Below are 19,763 nucleotides of genomic sequence, written 5' to 3' on the forward strand. Positions count from 1 at the left end.
AGCAAATCTACTGGGCCACTAAAGACCTTCAACCACGGAAGAGAAGTAAAAGAAAGAAAAGAATGGTTCAAAGTGGGACTGAATTGATCAGATGACATGTGGGAACAAAAGGACAAAAGCAGTGTGTGCGTGCATCTGTGCAAGAGTAGGAGTAAATGTACTCACTTGTCCAGAGCAGAACCTTGAGTTTGGTTGCTGGTGAGCCTTGAGAAGACGTTGCGGTCGTTCCTGGTCCTCAGAGGAGGGGAGGAGGGGGGAGTATAGCCGTCAGTGGGCCTGATAAGGGGGAGGTTACGGGTGAGGAAGGACAAGAAGAGTGAAGAGGTGAGGGTTTTGAAAAAGCTGGGGCAAACTGCATCACACAGGCAAACAATGTGATTGATCTGCCTACAGAAAATCTTGAATTCGAGCATCACAGTGCATGTACCTGTACGCGCGGTCGTAAGATTTCCTCCTTGTTATAGGGGAAGTGTCATAACCCCGAGACTGCCTGGGACTGACGCACACACACACATACACACAAAAGCAAACTAAGTATTCTTCAAGGGAGTACACACGTGTTAATGACATGAGGATGATACACATCTACAGCATATAAAATGGACTCTGGCGGGAATCTAGAAGCGACAAGGGTTTAATGCAATTAGCAGTGTTTCTAGCAGACTAAAGCAACTGGCAGACTCATTTCTTTAAATATCAAACTGCAAACATCCAGACTTCCCATCCCAAAGGACTGATGCAAATTTCATTGAATTCCCTGAGGCAGTTCCATAACCTAAAAAATGTCATGCTTCTAGCAGGTTTTCAGTGGTTGTTAGCTTGGAAATGTGCAGTCGGAAATAGACACAAAAATGTCTGACAAGTTTGTCTCCAGAAACTTATTTCATCTGGAAATGAAATGTAAAACCATTTTTAGTTTTCTTGATATAAAGTTGATATATTTTGACATTACACAGTGTTTCTTTAGTTTGTATTCTGTTTGTTGGTTTGTTCCAGCAAGACTTTCTATGTTTTACAGCTGCAACAATTAGTCGATTGACAAAAAAATGTATTGCTAACTATTTTGATAATTGATTTAGTGTTTTGGGTCAAGAAAATATTCTCTGATTCTAGCTTCTCAAATGTAAATATTTTCTGGTTTATTTAGTCTTCTATGATAGTACACTAAATATCTTTGGGTTATGGACTGTTGGTCAGGAAGAAAGAAGACATTTGAGGACATCACCTCTGCTTTGGGAAACAGTAATCTACATTTCTCACCATTTTTGGACAGCAAATAACTTATCGATTAATCAAGAAATTAATCAGCAGATTAATCAAGAATGAAATAATCATTAGTTGCAGCCTTACTATGTTTACATAGTTATGGGTCCATTCTCCAGCAATCCATGTCAGCAGTGTTTATTACTGTGGGGATTTGAAGGAGACTCTAACCAAGCTGAGACTCATACTTGTTACTCCCCCTTCCCTTTCAGGTAAAACAATAAGAGATGTGTCTGACTTTGACTAAGTCTCAGTGATCATTATTATTTACACCTTTTCTTCTTATCTTCATGACTTACAAGGTGTGTCCCCTGACGGGCAGGCTGATGGTGCGGGACGCACGGTCCCTGTGGTAGGTGTCTCGCAGGGAGAGGCTGAGCCCAAGGCTCCCAGTCGCCAGGCTGAGGCCATCCTCCTGAATGTCTGTCAGTGAGGCCAGAGACTTGGTAATGTACTGCTGCTTGCTGCCTGATGAGGGGTCCAGGATGGGACCCAGATACTCTGCCGAAATCGCTTTAATCTGAGCGGACAGACGAGGCTCCATCTGTGTGGGAAATGTGCACCATTTGTGTTACAAAAGAACATGGAAGGAGAGCGAAATGAGAGAGAGGAAAGATAGTGGGATATGAAAAACAGAGATAAAATAAATACAAAGACTGAAATTAATGAAGGCACAAGAGGAAATTAAGATGCCGCCTGAAAACATTCCTCAGCCGGGAAAAGCGCAGAGAGAATATGAAAACAGTAAAACATTCAAGCTAGAGACAGCAACCATTGTGGGGTCAAATAAAGGCTGGAAAGAGAAAAAACAATAATGAAAAACACAATGAAGGAGGGAGGATGAAGCATTAACAAGAGTATAAGAGGAATTGGTGTCAAATCAGAGGTTCTTCTACAGAATATGAAATCAGGCTGTAGGGAAGGCGGATAATTTTAAGTGTTTGCTTCTACTGCCACCTTATGGTTGCAAAGAAGAACTGCAGCTACTCTGACAGGCCAACTGTGACATGTACTGTATGTCAACAGTGAAAAGGGTCCAAACTACAGTAAAACATTAATATTGTCTGATAACATACAGGGTCAGTGATTCATAAAAGGTCTGATGGTTTGGACACTCAAACATGCAGCTCGACCTCATGTTTTTTAGTACTGACACTAAAAAATAAATCTAATCTGAGAGGGAATATGTAAGTAATGTTATATCTGGATTTAAGGAAACTAGACCAAGGACATTTTGACCAAGTTTGTCTGGATTTAAAGCTGGTTTCTGTCTACATCTGCAACATCTGTAATGGGTGGATGAATACTGTGTGCTTTAGCAATAAAAGCAGCTGTACCTTCACTTTGAAATCATCCTGGCTGTTGGATTCTTTCATTTGAGATACACTGGAGGAAGAGAGGAAAGTAGAATCAGAAAAATATACACATGTATGGGGAAAAAATAAGAAATGGAGTACATATTTTTAAAATGACAGTATGTTTGAAGATAAGTGACTTTGGCAGAGTGTAGTAAATGTTTTTTTTTTAAAGAGGTTAATGGTGAGAGGTGGATGTTGTGTATGAAGGATGTTGTGTAGGCGAGCAGACTACAATTTCACCTGCTGTCAGAGGCTTGGCTAAACTCAGAAGGCTCCTCGTCTGTGCTGGCATAACCATTTTCTGGACACACACAAAACACACAACTTGTTAGCCCACAGTACACCACACACTACATTATGTGCCGCAAACTAATTCACAACCACACGTCCCACAATGATTTTAACATGTTAACATTGTGCTACAATGTGTACTGAAACAAGCTTAAATAGAAAGAGGGAAAGGGAGAATTAAAGTAAAAAAGATGTAAGTCTACATACTATATGAAGTCTCACACATTGACACATACTAACAAAAAAAACATCCCTCACCCTGCTGCACGTTATGGATGAGAGCCTGGAGTTCAGGGATGTATTCTGCCTTTTCTCGCAGGGCATCAAGGATGATGTGATTGTGGGATGAGCCAATCACATCTGTCTGTCTCAGCTGGCCCTCCAGCAGTCTGATCTGAGCCTCCTTCTGAGCCACCTGTAAGCTCTAAGTACACACACACACACACACAAAGAATGATCATTCAGACACACACAATAGTAACTCAATCATGTCTCTGACTAATCTACGTACATTCAGATACATTATGTATTCGTCCCTAAAATTGATCTGAACTACTTGCAGTACATAGAGACACCACTAGATGACACCCTAACCATTATTCATTGTGTCCACACTTCACTCACTTAGTACTGAGTATAAATTCAAGGCATTGCAACATGTATAAAACAAGTATAAAAAACAACAAGTATAAAAAAACATTTACATTTAATACATTTTGCCATAGCAACCTTCATTTTCTATTTACTGCATTTAAACAAAGCAGAAAACACCTAAAATAATGATGTGAAAACATTTTTTAAGAAAAATATATTTGGGGGGGTTAAAATAGGCCAGTGTAGTGCTTTTATCTACATATTTTATCAAATTTTAATTTTCAATGACAATTTACTCCAAAATGATGTTGACACAGTTTACACAGCTACAAAACTGGAAATTGTTACAACACTTGGTGGAAGTTTCTGGCACAAGCTCACCTACTTACAAGATGCATGGAGAGGGTAAAGCAGCATTATGTACAACTTTATTGTCAATAAATATTAATACTGCTACATGTGCTGCTATATGATAACTTACCTTTTCTATGGAGGCCTTCAGAAAGTGGTCCAGCAGGTGGCGGGCTTCTGCCAGGGAGCAGGAGCTGATCACCACTGAGGTGTCCACTGAGTCCAGCTCATCCTGCAGGAAAACACAAAACCAGACATCACTAGAAGCCTGCAGTCACTACTCACAATTGGACAGCAAGCATACAGCAGTGTGTGTGTGTGTGTGTGTGTGTGTGTGTGTGTGTGTGCGTGCATGTTCATACCTTAGTCTCCTCTATCTGTACAATGGTGGCCTGGCAGTCAGACAGGCTGTCATTTATGTAGTCTACATTGGCGTTCAGCACCTCAATGTCCTCATTAATTTCCTGTAAGAGGCGGTCCTCTGCTTCTGGTCCCTCCCCCTCCGCCATTAGTACCTCCCTCTTATGTGAGAGCGCCTCCTGCTGGGCTGTCAGCTCCTCTCGCTTCTGACTCAACAACAGCATAGGTACAAATGGACACACAGCAAAACAAAAACAAGTCAGAGCATTATTACGTAACAGACAACACTACATTATATTTACATTTTATGCCACATCCACTAAAACAAGTGTCATCCCAGAAAATAAATCATATAGCATTTTCTTCCCTTCAATATAGAGTTAAAATGCCAGTGCCATTCCTACCTTGATGAGGCGATCCATGTCAGCTTCCACATTAGCGATGGTCATCCTCTGCATGACAATGTCCATAATGCGACGCTCGAGTGCTTGCCACTTCTGACGAGCTGATTTAGAGAAGCTGCTGGCTCTGCCCGCTGCAGCAACACTGCCCAGACCCACTGGCTTACGCTGCAACTTCTTCCTACTGGTTGGAGGAGACAAAGAGATGATGGGATGATGAGAGAAGGCAGAGGGGGGGTAAGGTAAAAAAGAGGAGAGAGGAGGAGTATGAAAAATGTGACAGAAACAATAGAGAGGGAAGATATAAAGAGATAGAAAGACTGCCAACTGACAATCCCTGATGAAAAGCAATAAGCATTCCCACTGACAAATGCAAACAACGACATGATCCCAGCTTACCCAATCACCCGTGTACCATCCATGCTCCCCTCGCTCTCTGCCATGTATCCGTAAACATTGTTTTTGTTGTTCCACTGCCGCACCAGCCCGCTCACAGTCCTGCTAGTCTCAGGTTCAGAGCTGCTTGCTGTAGTGCTGGCTGATAATTCAGCTCCAGAGTCCGTAACCGGGGGGGTCTGGTTCCAACGGGCCACACGTCCAGCCACGCGGTCTGACATGGGCTTGGCCAGCCTCCGCAGGGCGGTCACCTCCTGAGTCTTCCTGCGCAGCACCAGCTCCTGCTGCCGCTTCTGAGACTCCAGCGCCCGGATTTGGTACTGATGGACAGGAGGGAGAAAGACAGAGTTTCTTTTTAATGTGTGTTATTAATTCTTCATCTACATTTAATTAGATTCCTGAGTTGAACATGATTGCTTTTTACACAACAGGCTTGCAAAGTGTTGATCAAACTTAAGATGAAACGCTGAATAAAAGGATTATGAATGAGGCCCACAGTATGACAGTGTACATGTTTTCACGCTCATTAATAAGCCAACTCCTCCAGGAAAAACAAAGTAAGATAGGAATTAAGTGCAGTATGTACTCATCTTCAAAAAATTCAAGTAGTACCATCAATCTGTGTGTATCATGTACGTGATACATAAACTATGTTTTCAAGGTGCCAGGATGACACAGAATCACTCTTTAAATACAGCAGTGAAATTTGAATTTGGACCATGTTGACAACAGCTGTGACAATAGACTGAATATATTTCTCATACTGTTGGCTCATGTGCTCACTTACTCTCAGCCATCCAATTTCCCAATAATTATATTTCTGCATTTGAAAGCCAGAACAACTATGTAAATAATGTGTGTTAAATAATTCAAACGACTGTAGTAGATTACAGTTTGCATTGGCATTGCATGAGGTGAAAATCTCCCCTAAACACACACAAGCATACAGAGATGCAGGCTGACCTCTTGTCGTCTCTGCTCCTTCTTGAGCTGGGCGATCTCACGGTTCCTCTTAGCCTCAACCATCCTCCTCCTCTGCTGCTCCTCCTTCATCTGTTTCATAAGCGCCACCTGGAAATGACAGAGAAGTCAGACATCCTATAACGCACTAGAATTTCCACTTCATGTCTTTATCCATGCTCCCAGTCTCCTTTCCCTCATCATTACCTTGGCTTTCTTCATCTCGTTGACCTCCGTCTGTAGTTTCTTCAGCTCCCGTTCGTACCTGCCCTGGTTTTTAAGGAGACGCGCGTGCTCCTTCTGTGCCGCTTGTAGCTTCAGCAGGTCGCGATTCATCTCCTTGAGACGTTTTTCATACTCCTGCTTTATCCGGTTGGCCTTCTCCTCAGTGTAGTTCTCCATGGACACTGTGCAGCCATGTACAGTAGTAATGTTAATGACCTGTTTTCAGGATACTTTACCTTACGTGTCACATTCTACTTTTCTACTGACAAACCACATCTCTGTGAAGTACAATGCCCTTGATGCTTTAACTCACTGAGGTTCTGCAGCACGCGGTCTCTCTCCAGCTGGGTGTCTCGGATCTTGTTCTGCAGCAGGATGAGCTTCTCCTCGTACTGCAGCTTCAGCATCAGCAGCCTCCGCTGACTGTTCTCTAGCTCGTCTATCAGCTTCTGTTTGATCTCAATCTCGCAAGTCAGGTCAGCCAGGTCCGCCTGGAAGTTGGCTGCAAGATAGAGGGAAAAGATCAGTCAGAGTGCGCAGGATATTTGCATAAACTGATTTTGTTTACAATTGGTAAAAATGTATTTTCCCTGGTAACTACTTTAGATCTTTGTATAATAATCACACAATCAGAAAAAGAACAAATTTATTCAATCCAACGAAGCAAAACACAAATCCAACAGTGACATAACCATGGCTCAACAGTTAGGAGCCAGGACAGGAGCCATATTGCAAAGTTTTTATTCATTGTCTGTTTTATATTCTAATTGACATCAAACCTAAATCCTAAATAAACATTGATTGACTTGTGTGTTTGCCTATTTAAATCTGGCTCAATCTATGTCATAAAATGTCTTTTTTCTCACTGTAAACCATCTAGAAAAGTGGAACATATTCACACAGAAAGTAAAAATGCAGATAAATAAGAAGAACCTCTTAGACAATATGGCATAAAAGGGGAAGACGTCTGGTCATTCCATAACTGCAGCTGTTAGAAACCCACCTTTCTCATCAGAGTCCGAGTCTGAATCCACCAGGCTCTCATCACTGTCAAACTCATCCTCCTCCCTCCCTTCCTCCTCGTCCTCCCCCTCATCTTCATCGCAACCACTCTCCTCCTGCAGTGGAGACATGATGTCCTACACACACAAACACACAGACACGTCAGACTTTCCTGTTGTTTTTTCATTTGGCTTCAAATGCTTATGAATGCCAACACATGTACACAACCTTACCTCAGTATAATTGTCGTCTGAATCGATCTCTCCATTCTCTCCGTTTTGTCCGTTCTGCCCATTCTCTCCATTCTCATGGGTGTGCAGTTTCACTCGTTTCTTCGAGCCTTTCTCCAACTCCGGACTGCAGGAGGAGAGAGGCACATTTCATTGTTTCAAGTAATATCAACCTATCAAGTATTTTTGTCCATTACCATGCATTACACACACTCCTCTTCATGTAAGTGAGACGTTACCCACTCTAACACCCACCATTATAGCTTTGGGAGTGTTGCCAAGTGTTGGCTCACAGCAAAATCAGTCATTAGCAAAGTCGTCTTCATCTCATCTTCCCCTTTCCTTCCCTTTTAGCTCTTTACATTTTACTGCCAGTATTACTCTCCCCATTGCTCCCTCTTTTACAAACACCCTGCTCATCACTTATCCCATCTTTAAATTTCCGTCTACCTCCATCTCTGTCCCATTAAACCTCAATTAGCTTGTTAGACTGTGTACTCTTCTCTCTCATGACCCACTGGCCGAATGAATTAGACCTTTTTGTGTCCAAGCCAGCATTACTACTCAGCACTGGCTGCATCCCAATTCTATTCAAAAGCTGGCCGTCCCAAAGCCCTAATCGACTTGTGATGTGCCTCTTAAGCTAGAGGAGGGAAGAGTATGTGGGCAGGAGTGATGAATGTGCTCATCATGCTCTATCAGCTCCTAAAATATGAAGAGGTTCAGACACAGAGGCTTAGGGGGAGTAACGAGAAATTAAATTTACATCAAAGGAGATCTTCCTGGAACACTGTGATCTTGACTTTTCAGTTGTTCTACGTCTTAAAAGTTTTTGGAATCAGCATATAAAATCTGTGGTAACACGCCGAATGTCTCCTCACCTCATCCTCCTCTGCCTCCTCTCTTTCTTCTTCAGCCTCTCGATGTCCAGCTTGGCTCGGCGTAACACGTCCGTCATCTCCGCCTCCATGGACATGGGAGCAGGGGAGGAGCCGGGAGGGTGGCCGGGTGCGGGGCTGAGGGTGGAAGACGGAAACGGAGAACGAGAAGAAAGTCGGGTCGCCTGCCGTCGCAACGACTCATTCATGGCCTCGCTCTCAAGAAGCTTGGATCTAAAGAAGAAGAGCACAGGCAAATAAAAAATGATATTTATCTGTTCATGTTGTGTTTTTGCTTGGTTTTGAGGAGGGACAAAATGTTTTGAAATGACACATAATATTCAAACTGACTTATCACCAGCTAATTAAAGCTACTAATGCTAAACTGACATTCTTATTACTGATAAAATGAACCCTTGCTCAGTTCAATAAACATAGCAGTTTAACTGCTACAGCCTTATCTGGTCTGGTATGACCAGTAGCATGGTGTAGCTTTCTTTTAGCTAATGTAAGCAAAACCTTTGAAAGATGTGACCGTGTAACTAAAATTGAGTCAGTTCACTGACTAGTAACTATTCTATACTTGTGCTACTATCATACTGCATTTTACCATTATTCAGTAACTGCCGCTCGTGGTCACAGTGGCCACTGTTCGGCAAAAGTTATATAGTCTCACTTTAAATGTAGGATTTGCTGGTAGAAAATAATATTACACTCCAAGTACTGAAAATGCAACTGAACATGAACAAATTCCAACTTATAAGCATTCTCATATTCATCATTAGCTGTTATTCTTTGTATCACCCTAAACAAATAGCTTTGGAGATACATTTTGGCAAATACACCAGTTTGCTTTCTTGTTGAGAAGATTGATATCGAGAGTGCAGCACATAACCCCTTGCAAGACCACAACTTGCTGTTTTTACTGTTCAGTTTTGCAGACATAAAACAAACAAGAGATAACGTGTTAATTAGTGAGTTTTAGAGATGCTGGAAGGCAGATTTTGTTGCCTTTGGACAGAGCCAAGCTAGCTGTTTACCCCCTGTTTCCAGTCTTTATGCTAAACTAAGCTAGCTGGCTGCTGCCTCAAGCTTAAGATATGAGAGTGGTATCAATCTACTCATTTAACTGCTGGCAAGAAAGTGAATAAGCATATTTCCAAAAATGTTGAACTATTTCTTTAAAAGTCAAAGAATGCCCTTAGTCTGGTCAAAAAAGTCCCAGTTCCAGACTGAGGTTTGATGATTTCGGTGATAATTTCGGTTATTAGTACAATTGATGGCAGTACATAAAAGCAGCATGGATGACAAGGAGCTCTTACCTAAGTTCTTCAACTTCTCGGATGTAGTTCTGGATTAGAGCCCCGATCTCCTCGTTGCCCTCACCTAGAGGTCAAAGATAGAAGGAAACTCAGGTCACAGAAAGCTCCCAATGCAATAAGGAAGCAAAACATCCTAATTTTAATACATAACGATAAATGAAAGATGTTAGAAGGTAAACTTAGGAGATACATTCGAAGAAGTTACGTATCTCTTTCACGTACTTGACTTGGTGAGCAGTGTGTTGACCTCATTGGCCAGCAGATGTGTTACACGGGTATTGAGGTGGTCAATGGTCTCCTGCATGGCCTTTACCCTGAGCCGCAGCGTGTCATTTTCTCTCTGCAGCATGACGTTCTCCTGGCACAGATCGCTGTAACCCTCCGAACCATCCTCACATGCCACACGCTTCCCCTGCACAGAGCAATCGGCACAAATATCAATGACCAAGACCTCAAACACCACGAGCATTTTAAGGAAAAAGACCAAAAGTCAGACCTGGAAAATAAAACTGATTCCATATCGTTGCTCTTACACATACTTGATGTTGCATTCCAACTTTCCACACTGCTTAAACCAAACACAATGCTATTGTTTAAGATGGATAAACCTGTCTGGAGAGTCTTCAAGTAACTATTGTCAGATTCTGAATGATTAATACTGAAAAAACCCTGTTGTGTAAGCTCCGAACAGAGAGTCACTATGTAATCCAGCAACCGTTCGCAGACGTCATTACGTCCTCCACCAATCCAACACTCCATAACTTCCAGACTCCAGTAACATCACATCCCTAATTACCACGTCGAGGTCAGCTCGCAGCCCATCATCATAGTCACGCATTCACTTCCCTCTAGTAACCATGGTAACCCCCTTAATCGTGTAATAGACTGACAATCCAGTTAAATGATTGCTTGTTTCTTGTTGTCCCGGAGGTCAAAGCTGATGAAAAAGTCTAGACACTTTGCAGACAGTCCTTGTGTTTTCTACCTATTTCTTGTCACATTTTCTTGTATCGTAGTTCACTCTGTCTTCTTACTATATAATGGTCCTCATTAGGTAAACCATGGTACACTGAGCACGCACAGAGCCTCTCAGGACAAGTACATTCAGCTGAAGGATTAATTTATCCCTGCATTATAGTGTAAAATACTGACATTGCACTGATTAATCTTTATAGCACTGTACTAAAGACATAAACGGATTAATGAATGAAGGAATGAATGATGAATGCTGAACCCACAGTGTAAGAAGGACCACTGCTGCAGGTCCTTCATCCTGATGGCAGCCAGACTGTTTAGCATACTATAACACTGATGTTGTCTCTGTCAACATCACCCACCACTTATAACACCACAGCTACTTAGCACAATATCTCAGGCAATATATCGCATCTGTTCATTTATCATTTTGTCATTTATCTATCATCATATTTTGTCTTATGTTTCAACCTTGTGCAATAAGATTTTATACTGTTTTTTCCAGTGCAATATTTCAGTACAATGCTACACACCACGTGTGTATTACCATTGCAGGTCATATCTGTATATGTGACAGGTGTGTATACTGTATATGTGTATATACTGTCTTTAGCTTTTAGTTTTTTATTTATCTTTAATCTTATTATCTTATTTATCTTACCTTTTCTTCTAATTTTGAGCTGCAGTAACAAGTGACTTTCCTCTGTGGGGATTGATAAAGTTTCATTCATTCATTCATTCATTCATGTTTCAGTAATGATCTTTAATTTAATATAGTAATCAGCGGCTGCTGCAGGCATGGCCTGTGCTTTTCTCACTCACCCTCCAATACCATCTTCTCTTACTCCCATTACTGTTGTCTTTTTTCTTCCTCTGCTCATCTACTATTTTCAGTTTCATCCATCATGTCGCCCCATTCATTCCTCTCTTACAGCGTCATTGCATCAGTTACACTGACAGCCATGTGTTATCTGTCTTCTTCAACCTGCCACTTTTCATTCCTCATCTCCTCCCTCATTCATTTATCCTCTCTTATCTATATCTCTAAGCTACTCCTTGTCTTTTTCCAAATTTTCCGGGTCTCTCTCTCTCTAAATGTTTCTTGTTTTCTTCCCACCATCCATCCATCCCCACATCTCTCACCGTCTTGTACTCCATCAGTTCCATCTGAAGCCGGGCTATCTCAGCACGCAGGGCGCTGATCTGCTGGCTGGTCTTGTCTTGGTTCACCACCACCTTGTTCTTGATGTTTCGGGCGCGGTTGGCGTACTTAAGAGTGTTCAGCGTCTCCATGAAGTCCCGGTCTGACGGACTGACGCAGGCGATCATCACTGTACGACTGGAGAGGAAGGACAGACGGTTCATACAGTATTAGAAGATTGTTGAGGTTGTGCCTGAGTATCAGTGTCTTGTTATTACCATAAGTGTAACAGAAGCACTTTAATATTCAGACATAAACATAACAACTCAGCACTTGAGAACATTTTTTTAACTAATGTCAGCAACTAAACCAGAGCACTAAGGCTGCAACTACATTAAAAAAATCTATTATTTATTTGTTCGTGCAATGCTGTTGTGTTTTTAGTATTTTATCCAAATTTTATTTATTTTATTCTACACTTTTATCATTTTTCCCTTTGATCCTCATAATTATGTCTGTGTTTTTATTTGATTGTAATTCTCAGTCTGTAAAGCACTTCAGGAAACATTTGTTGTTTTTAGATGTGCTTTATAAATAAATTGACTTGACCTAACAATTATTTTCATTATTGATTAATCTGCCAGTTATTTCTCAATTAATCAATGAATCATTCTGTCTATAAAAAAATTTGAAAATGGTGAAAAATTACCATTATAATGCCCAATACAATACTAAAACAGTCAAAAACCCAAAGATTTTCAGTTTAATACCATATGGCAAAAGCAAAGAAAAGCACCAATCTCACTTTAGAGAGGAGTGGCCGATAAACTGATTGATCAATCGACTGTTTCAGCTCTACAGAGCACCAGTGCCTGTGTCGTGACTTTCCCAAACTTCTTAAATCTCACACAATATTCAGATTATTCCATAACTATACAACTTTACCACCTCTATATGAACATTTTTTCTGTATGTACAGTATGTAGGTTGTATATATGTGTGTGAGAGTTTGTATTGCTATCTTTGTGAGGACCAATTTTGGTTTTAAACCAAAATAACGGGGACATTTCTGCATTGTGAGGACATTTTGGCTGGCTGGTTTTAAGATTAAGGTTACAATTAGGTTTAGGTCAGGGCATTTGGTTGAGGTATGGTTAAGGTAAAGTTGTGTGTGTGTGTGTCTTTTTACCTGTTGCCTCCCAATGAGTCCTGTAGCAGTCGGGTGAGTTTAGAGTCTCTGTAGGGGATGTGTCCTCCCTTCTTGGTCTGGTCCCCTAAAGCACTGATCACATTTCCCAGGGCCAGCTACCACACACACACACACACACACACACAAACACTTTTATCAAGACATTGATGGTGAACTAGTTTTCTAACATCATTAGCATGCTGACATTAAAAAAAAGCAGAAGAGCGATATGCAAACACAGTATTCAAATACACTTGACCACAGGCACACAATGGAAAAGCTCATGTACATGCTCTGTCATTTCCTTCCAGTCAAACCACCTTAAATGTATGTGGACACACACACAAACACATTGTCTATTGTCTGTCTCACCAGCCCACAGTTAATGGAGATCCCCTCACGGGCCCTCTCTCCTGTAGCTCCTGTGCGTTTCAGCCTCTCAGAGCCGGCCAGGTCCACAAAGTGGAACTTGGCCATCAGCGCCTCGTACTCCGGCTGGGCGATGGAGCTGGAGTCTACACCGTTCACTTCCCCGTTCTCCCCTCCTCCATTCTGCTAAAAGGGGATAAAGATGAACTTGTAATAAGACTCACCTCACACTGGACCTACCCATCATGCATTATATTTTATTTTTCACCCATCTCCACTTTTTCAACCCCTCACCATTTGCGGCTGTTGGCAGACTCTCATCTGGCAGAGGTGGATGGTGAAGATGGCGTGCGAGCGGGAGCTTTGGGCATTCATCTGGGTGCTGGCCGTGGTGCGGGACAGAGCGCCGAGCTTCAGACACTGCAGCAGCTGCAGCACACACGCAATATGAAGGACATTTGGTTACAACTTGAAATGAGGAAAAGAATCGCTATTATCAAAAAAGAAAAAAATCTAAATCCTTTTGAACTGCCCTCTCTACTGATTATTCCTCTACTCCTTTTTCCTCTCAACCTACTTAACTCAAACTCTTTTATCTCCTCTCTCCCCCTGTTTAGACATTTTTCTCTTCTCTGCAATAGAAGCACCCATCTTTCTCTACTTGTCTCTCAGCTGTTTGAAGTGTTGGGAATTTAATGCACAATGCAGCTAAGAGACAAACCTGGTTTGTCAGATGACCTCTCCCAATTCTAGCCTCTCTTTTACTCCCTTTCTGCTTCCATTTTGCAATGCGCTCACATTGTTTTTTTAATACTCTGTGAAGAAACTACATTATACCATAAGTGTCTTTTCCCAGCCAGCATTTAGCCCTTCTCCTAAATCACCACCTGCCTTTTCTGTTAACCTCTTGTCATCTCTCAGTCTTCTCTCCAGAGATGGAGCCTTGAAAAACATCTCAGGCAGATATTCCTCCTGCCCTCTTGACCCCCTTTGCGTCTTCCTTCCTTCAGACTGTCATTGCTGATCTTGATAAGCATTACTCACAGCTGATATCTGGCTATGTACAAACCAGCTTCTCAAGAAAGCTCGGACAGGTTGAATCATATACTACAGACTGACGCTGTTCCGTTTTCTCCTTCACATCCTCATCCAACTCAGCCAAATCTCTGCTATCATCCTCGATCTAATGGTTTTTTGACGACTGACCACCAGATGGGTCCTGCCAGACTCTCTGGGTTGCTGGAGATCTCAGGCAGCTCTCCTGCTCTGTCTAGCCCAGTAATCATCTTTACAACAATCCCTTTGTCACACATTAACACTCAATCTTACATGACCACTCTGTGTTTACGGAAAAATCAAGCAGGATCCAAATGCAGCATGTTTCTCTCAGTAGGAAATCAGTTCTACAGTAATTGGCAAAAAAATTCTGACGCATTTCTGGTCCTCCTGTTGTCCTAAACTGTTAGGAGCTGCCAGGAAATTCAAACAGATACAGTCCAGGATAGGAGAGATCTTTTAGGTACACTTGATGATAATGAGTTTATTAGAAGACACAGTTTTAATGAAAACAAAACAAAAGTTTCTGTGAGTGCCCTTGTGATTTTCTATGACCATTTAAGACCAGGACACATGAGCAGAAATCTCAGTAATATAAAACATATTGTGTATTTAGATGCTACATGTTGAGCGAGACTGGTGTGAGAGTGATACACACAAACATAACAGCAGATAACACACAGATGCACCCACCTCCTCCTCTGAGTGTACCAGTCTGGAAGTGACTCCAGTAGTGTAGATGCTGCCACTGGCGTCCTCATGGATCTTAATGTTGGACTTCCTGTTCCGACTCTCCGGATCTCTGCTTCCATCGAACAAGTCCAGGATCTCTTCGTTGTACAGCTACAATAAACAAGAGCCACACACACATATGCATGCATGTTAACAATCATTATATACTTGAGTATATTAACAATTTAATGTTATAATAAACAGCTTTTTCCTGAATGTATTGCAACTTTAGAGCAGATTTTCATGTTCTCCTCTTTCCTCACAGCACTGTTTCCTATGTACACACAGCCCTCCAGCCTGTGAGGTCAAAACAGTGAACTCTCCGAAACCAATGAGGGCAGGGGGCCACAGAGGTCAGCTGAAAGCTCAGCTGTTTCCATCTACTGCCAAAAACACACGCACACACACAGCCATCTGTTTATCATCAACAGAGATAACCTTCTGACCTGAGAACCTACAAAAAAAACACACTCACAACAGAGAGCAGTACAGAAACGGAAAAAGAGATCTATGACTATACTTTTATATTAAAATCATGTTTAAAAATGCATTTAAAAAAGTAATCAAATCATACACCCACACAACCATTGTAAAGATAACCCAAACATTTGCCTGTCAGAAACCTCTGGAGGAAATAATCCCTCGTCATATTATCTCATTGCTCCTACGCAAGCATCCCTCCCTCTCTCTCATCCCTCGCTCGTATCCATCTTCTGCCCTACAGTCATGAGGAATAATGTCAGAGGTAATGGCCAACATTAATCAGGACCAACAAAGCACAGCAGACATTCCTGCCCATCTGTCATCAGGCTGTCACTTCCTGTTTGTAAAAGAGGGGGGTTGATCCTCTTGTCTCCCTATTTTGTCCCATCTGGTTAGAGTTAATATGGACCAATATCCATCCCAGCTCCATCCCACACACACACACACACACACACACACACACACACACACACACACACACACACACACACACACACACACACGCTCATTTGCAAGCAAGAATATCAATAGTGCTTGTGTGAGAATGCGTTGGAGCATGCTTGTACATGTGCCGCACATCCATTCGCAGCTACATGTGTTGTGTGTCGCCCACCTCTAGGAACTGGGCGCTGACTTTAAAATCAGGTGGCTGGGTACCGGTCTCCTGGGCGCGCAGCCTCCTGCTCTGGATTCCTTCAAACAGCTGGTGAACAGCCCGCGGGATGATGCCCTGCTCCTGCTGGCTCAGATTCACGTCGAAACCCGTCCCCATGGTGTAAGTCTTCCCCGAGCCCGTCTGAAACACATTTCATCCACAACCTGTAACCTGTTTTTATACGCATGTGTTGGCAGTTGATTAAACTCCTGTGTGCTGATGTGTATGTGTATCTTTGCTTTGCTGTTTTTCTTTTCAGGTCATTATATTCAACTAAATCAAACAACATGCTCCTGTAAGCAATTTTGTGTGGGCATTCCCCCGATAGATCTGTGTTATACTTTATGTGAAAGATAATGCTGCATTCACGTGCTCCTCAGATGGTCCTATTTCCTGAGTTGGGAAGTCGTTCATGAGCTTTTAAGTCGTAATGTGGAAACAACATGGACACTACAAAGAGGAGTGTTTTGTGTGAAGTGTGTTTTATTTTGTCTCACATTTGTTTCTGCACATGTACATGACCTAAAACCACTAAAATATTGCTTTACCTGGCTTGTTATCAGGGTTAATGCTAATAAATAACTTTTCTAACTAATCTAGGTCACTCTATGTGGACAGCAACTAACAGTTACAACTTAATACCATATTACAAAATACATGTGAGCAAAAAATTGATCTGCAATACATGAATTAGTAAAAAGTTTCTTCATCAACTAAACATTTACTTTTGTCTGCCATGTTTCTGCGTAAATGACGTCAACTTTTGGCAAGTTGTATACCAAAATTTTCACTGACTTTCCAAGTTGGGGGTGTTGAATTTTCCCAGCCAGAAATCATTTTTCCGATTATTCTGACACCACATGAACGCTACATTGATCTGCAACATTAACTGACTATATATTATATAACATTATATTTTTTTAGAATGTTTTTATTATAATAATAATTATTATTATAACAACTAATTAATTTATCATAAAAACAACTCTAATCCAAGTCTCGTTAACTTACCTGACCATAAGCAAACACGGTGGCGTTGTAGCCCTCGAAGCAGCCCTCGATGAGCTTGTGCACGCAGGTCTGGTAGATGTGTTGCTGCTCTGAGTCTATATCGTACACAAAGTCATAGGTGAAGGCCTTGTCTTTCCCCAGGAGGACTTGAGGTTCTCCAGGTGTGACCAGGGTGCACACATGGCAGCCCTCTATCTTCTCCTTTGCCATCTGAGGACGGATCCTAAGAGGAGAGGAGGAAAAGGAACGAGATGGTCACTGAATGGGTAAAATGATAATATTGACGTACATCAAAAATGTAAAATGGGTGTTGTAGCACAACTCTGAAGACAGGCTACTGGTTGTGATTGTGTCTGAATTATTTAATGCACCATGTAGATCAAGTAAATCTGATCCACACAATACATATGGCCACCTTGAATTCATTATCATTTCAAGTCTAAACAAGAAACAGTGAGAATGTGAGAGTACATTATTGAAGGGTTAATGGAAAGACATCCATATCTACACCAAGACTGTACATTAATATTCCATTTCCATTCCATGTCTCTAGTACCTTTTACACAGGATAATGACATTAAGGATATTTTGAAAACTTTTAATTTCACCACAACACTGGGTTACCATTAGAATCCGTTGTCATTGTTGTGAATCCAAGCTTACTACAGCTGCTGTCCTCTGCAAAGCAGCAAACTACAAACTTTTCTGAACTGCCTTTCAAGCCTACATGAAGTGAATGTTAAACATTTATAAGTTTTCGATTGAGTATTTGTTAAAGAACTGGTCATCACAAAAGTCTGGGTCTGTAAAAATCACAACTAATCCAAAGAATTAGCCACAGCCAGGTGTTTGCGCTGAGATTTAACCAGATGATAAAGGCAAAGTGGTGCAAATTGAAAGGATCTCTCTTCTTATTTGGTCACCTTATAAAAAGTTGGCACAAAAACAATTTAAAAAAGTATGAATTGCTCAAGTGTAACTGAGAAAAGCTGAATATATGGTTGATATAGCTACAACTCACCGCTAATATCTACAAATGTTATGGTATAATAATCTTATATTTATTAAAATAACCCATGTTTACCCTTCTATTCCGAATCTATTGTCAGAAACGTGTTGAAAACAGCTCTGGGCACGCCCCAGTAGCACACTGGACTGGTTAAGATACATGCACCATAATCGCAATGATGGGTAGCAATTGTTTGTGGCATGATGTTCCCCATCTCTCTATCTCCCCTTGTTTCCTGTCATCTCTCAACTGTTACTGCAAAAGAGCTTTATCCCGAGTCACTACATCAGTCCAATAGGGGCATTAAAGAGAACCTTCCCTTTGACTGTCTGGCAGAGGAAAGTGAAACAGACTGGACAGTGTGGAAGTGAACAAAAATCTGTGACAGAGGAACAACCCTGAGGACAAAACATATATATTAAACAACAGCGCATTTGTTTGTGCTGTCCATTTATAAAGTCAGAGAATGTGTAAGAAATGGGTAATGAGGCATAAAATGGAGAACCCTGTGAAAAAACCGGTGCAAGTGGGGCCACTGATCACGATAAGGCACGCTTTGTGCGACAAGCAGATCCTCATCAGTCATTATTGCGGCAACTGTTAATCCTGCAGCTCAGGACTCACAGCTCTGCTGGGTTTCCCGTCCTGACAGGTAGTTCATCGCAGTTAATTGCTTTTACCTGACATCCCAAATGTAAAATAATCCCTGATTTGTTGAGTCCAAAAGAAAAACAGGCATTGCACCGGAACATCTTTGAACTCACTGACAGAATGAGGGCCGTGTATTTAAATTTAGGATCATTTTAACTTGTTTGCAAGCAGAACGCCAGAAAGCCTCGCAGGCAAGACGGCTGATTAGTGGCGATATAGGCCTAGTCGTTGCAGAAGTGACACTTTTTACATGCTTGTGCTGCAGTGCTGCTACTTGTCTATCAGGTCTGAGAATCACTGTAGAGTAAACTAGAGGTCTAATGTTGCTCTCACATACTGCAATGTCCATAAAACAGAAGATCTGTCATACAGCCCTGGGCTTTCAGAGGTACAATGTGGACACAGCGGGGAGGTAATCACTTTAAGCTGCGGAAAAAGCCATGAGCCAGCAGTATCGGAGAGCCGGGTCCACCTCTCCACATGCTAAAACCCCCCGGTTCAATCTTCAGGGGATGCAAATCAACTCCCCCGCACACTGAGAGCGCACTCCCTATGGGATGCTACAACAAAGACACACACATGCTGGATACAATCATAAAAAAACAAGAGAAATCCCCAACCGCATACAGCTGCTGTAGGGATAGCGCGCTTGTCGCAGAGACACACAGAGCAATTCTAGGAACAAATATTGTACACAGAGAGTTTAAAAACAACCTACTGTACTATCTTCGGTTCACACATGGTTCCTCTCAAAGATGCATGAAGAACCACACCCACCACTAACACTCTCAGTAATCGCTTTTTCGTGCTACAGAAACACACACACATAGAGCTGACAACAGCGTTTTCTGGCTCTCTTTC

General features: G+C 41.8%; 1 protein-coding gene across 7 annotated transcripts in view; it reads right to left on the minus strand.

Annotated features, from left to right (window-relative positions):
- Positions 1 to 19,763, minus strand: part of kif21b (kinesin family member 21B) — a 65,883-nt gene that overhangs the window by 22,468 nt on the left and 23,652 nt on the right. For 2 of the 7 annotated variants that reach the window (XM_067587789.1, XM_067587787.1), the window contains exons 2-26: positions 17,243 to 17,465; positions 16,190 to 16,372; positions 15,055 to 15,204; positions 13,600 to 13,734; positions 13,309 to 13,491; positions 12,937 to 13,052; positions 11,750 to 11,945; positions 9,854 to 10,043; positions 9,632 to 9,695; positions 8,313 to 8,543; positions 7,435 to 7,558; positions 7,203 to 7,338; positions 6,513 to 6,701; positions 6,182 to 6,381; positions 5,978 to 6,085; positions 5,018 to 5,334; positions 4,622 to 4,799; positions 4,220 to 4,423; positions 3,988 to 4,089; positions 3,171 to 3,336; positions 2,862 to 2,922; positions 2,601 to 2,649; positions 1,563 to 1,807; positions 428 to 496; positions 166 to 276 (exon numbers count right to left, since the gene is read on the minus strand). In XM_067587789.1, the coding sequence (XP_067443890.1) occupies positions 166 to 276; positions 428 to 496; positions 1,563 to 1,807; positions 2,601 to 2,649; positions 2,862 to 2,922; positions 3,171 to 3,336; positions 3,988 to 4,089; positions 4,220 to 4,423; positions 4,622 to 4,799; positions 5,018 to 5,334; positions 5,978 to 6,085; positions 6,182 to 6,381; positions 6,513 to 6,701; positions 7,203 to 7,338; positions 7,435 to 7,558; positions 8,313 to 8,543; positions 9,632 to 9,695; positions 9,854 to 10,043; positions 11,750 to 11,945; positions 12,937 to 13,052; positions 13,309 to 13,491; positions 13,600 to 13,734; positions 15,055 to 15,204; positions 16,190 to 16,372; positions 17,243 to 17,465 (3,930 nt within the window). Of the gene's footprint in view, positions 1 to 165; positions 277 to 427; positions 497 to 1,562; positions 1,808 to 2,600; positions 2,650 to 2,861; positions 2,923 to 3,170; positions 3,337 to 3,987; positions 4,090 to 4,219; positions 4,424 to 4,621; positions 4,803 to 5,017; positions 5,335 to 5,977; positions 6,086 to 6,181; positions 6,382 to 6,512; positions 6,702 to 7,202; positions 7,339 to 7,434; positions 7,559 to 8,312; positions 8,544 to 9,631; positions 9,696 to 9,853; positions 10,044 to 11,749; positions 11,946 to 12,936; positions 13,053 to 13,308; positions 13,492 to 13,599; positions 13,735 to 15,054; positions 15,205 to 16,189; positions 16,373 to 17,242; positions 17,466 to 19,763 lie in introns of all 7 variants that reach the window. The other 5 variants (XM_067587785.1, XM_067587788.1, XM_067587791.1 and 2 more) reach the window with 3 other exon arrangements.

This window comes from Thunnus thynnus, chromosome 4, assembly GCF_963924715.1.
Source record: "Thunnus thynnus chromosome 4, fThuThy2.1, whole genome shotgun sequence".
Lineage (NCBI taxonomy): Eukaryota > Metazoa > Chordata > Actinopteri > Scombriformes > Scombridae > Thunnus > Thunnus thynnus.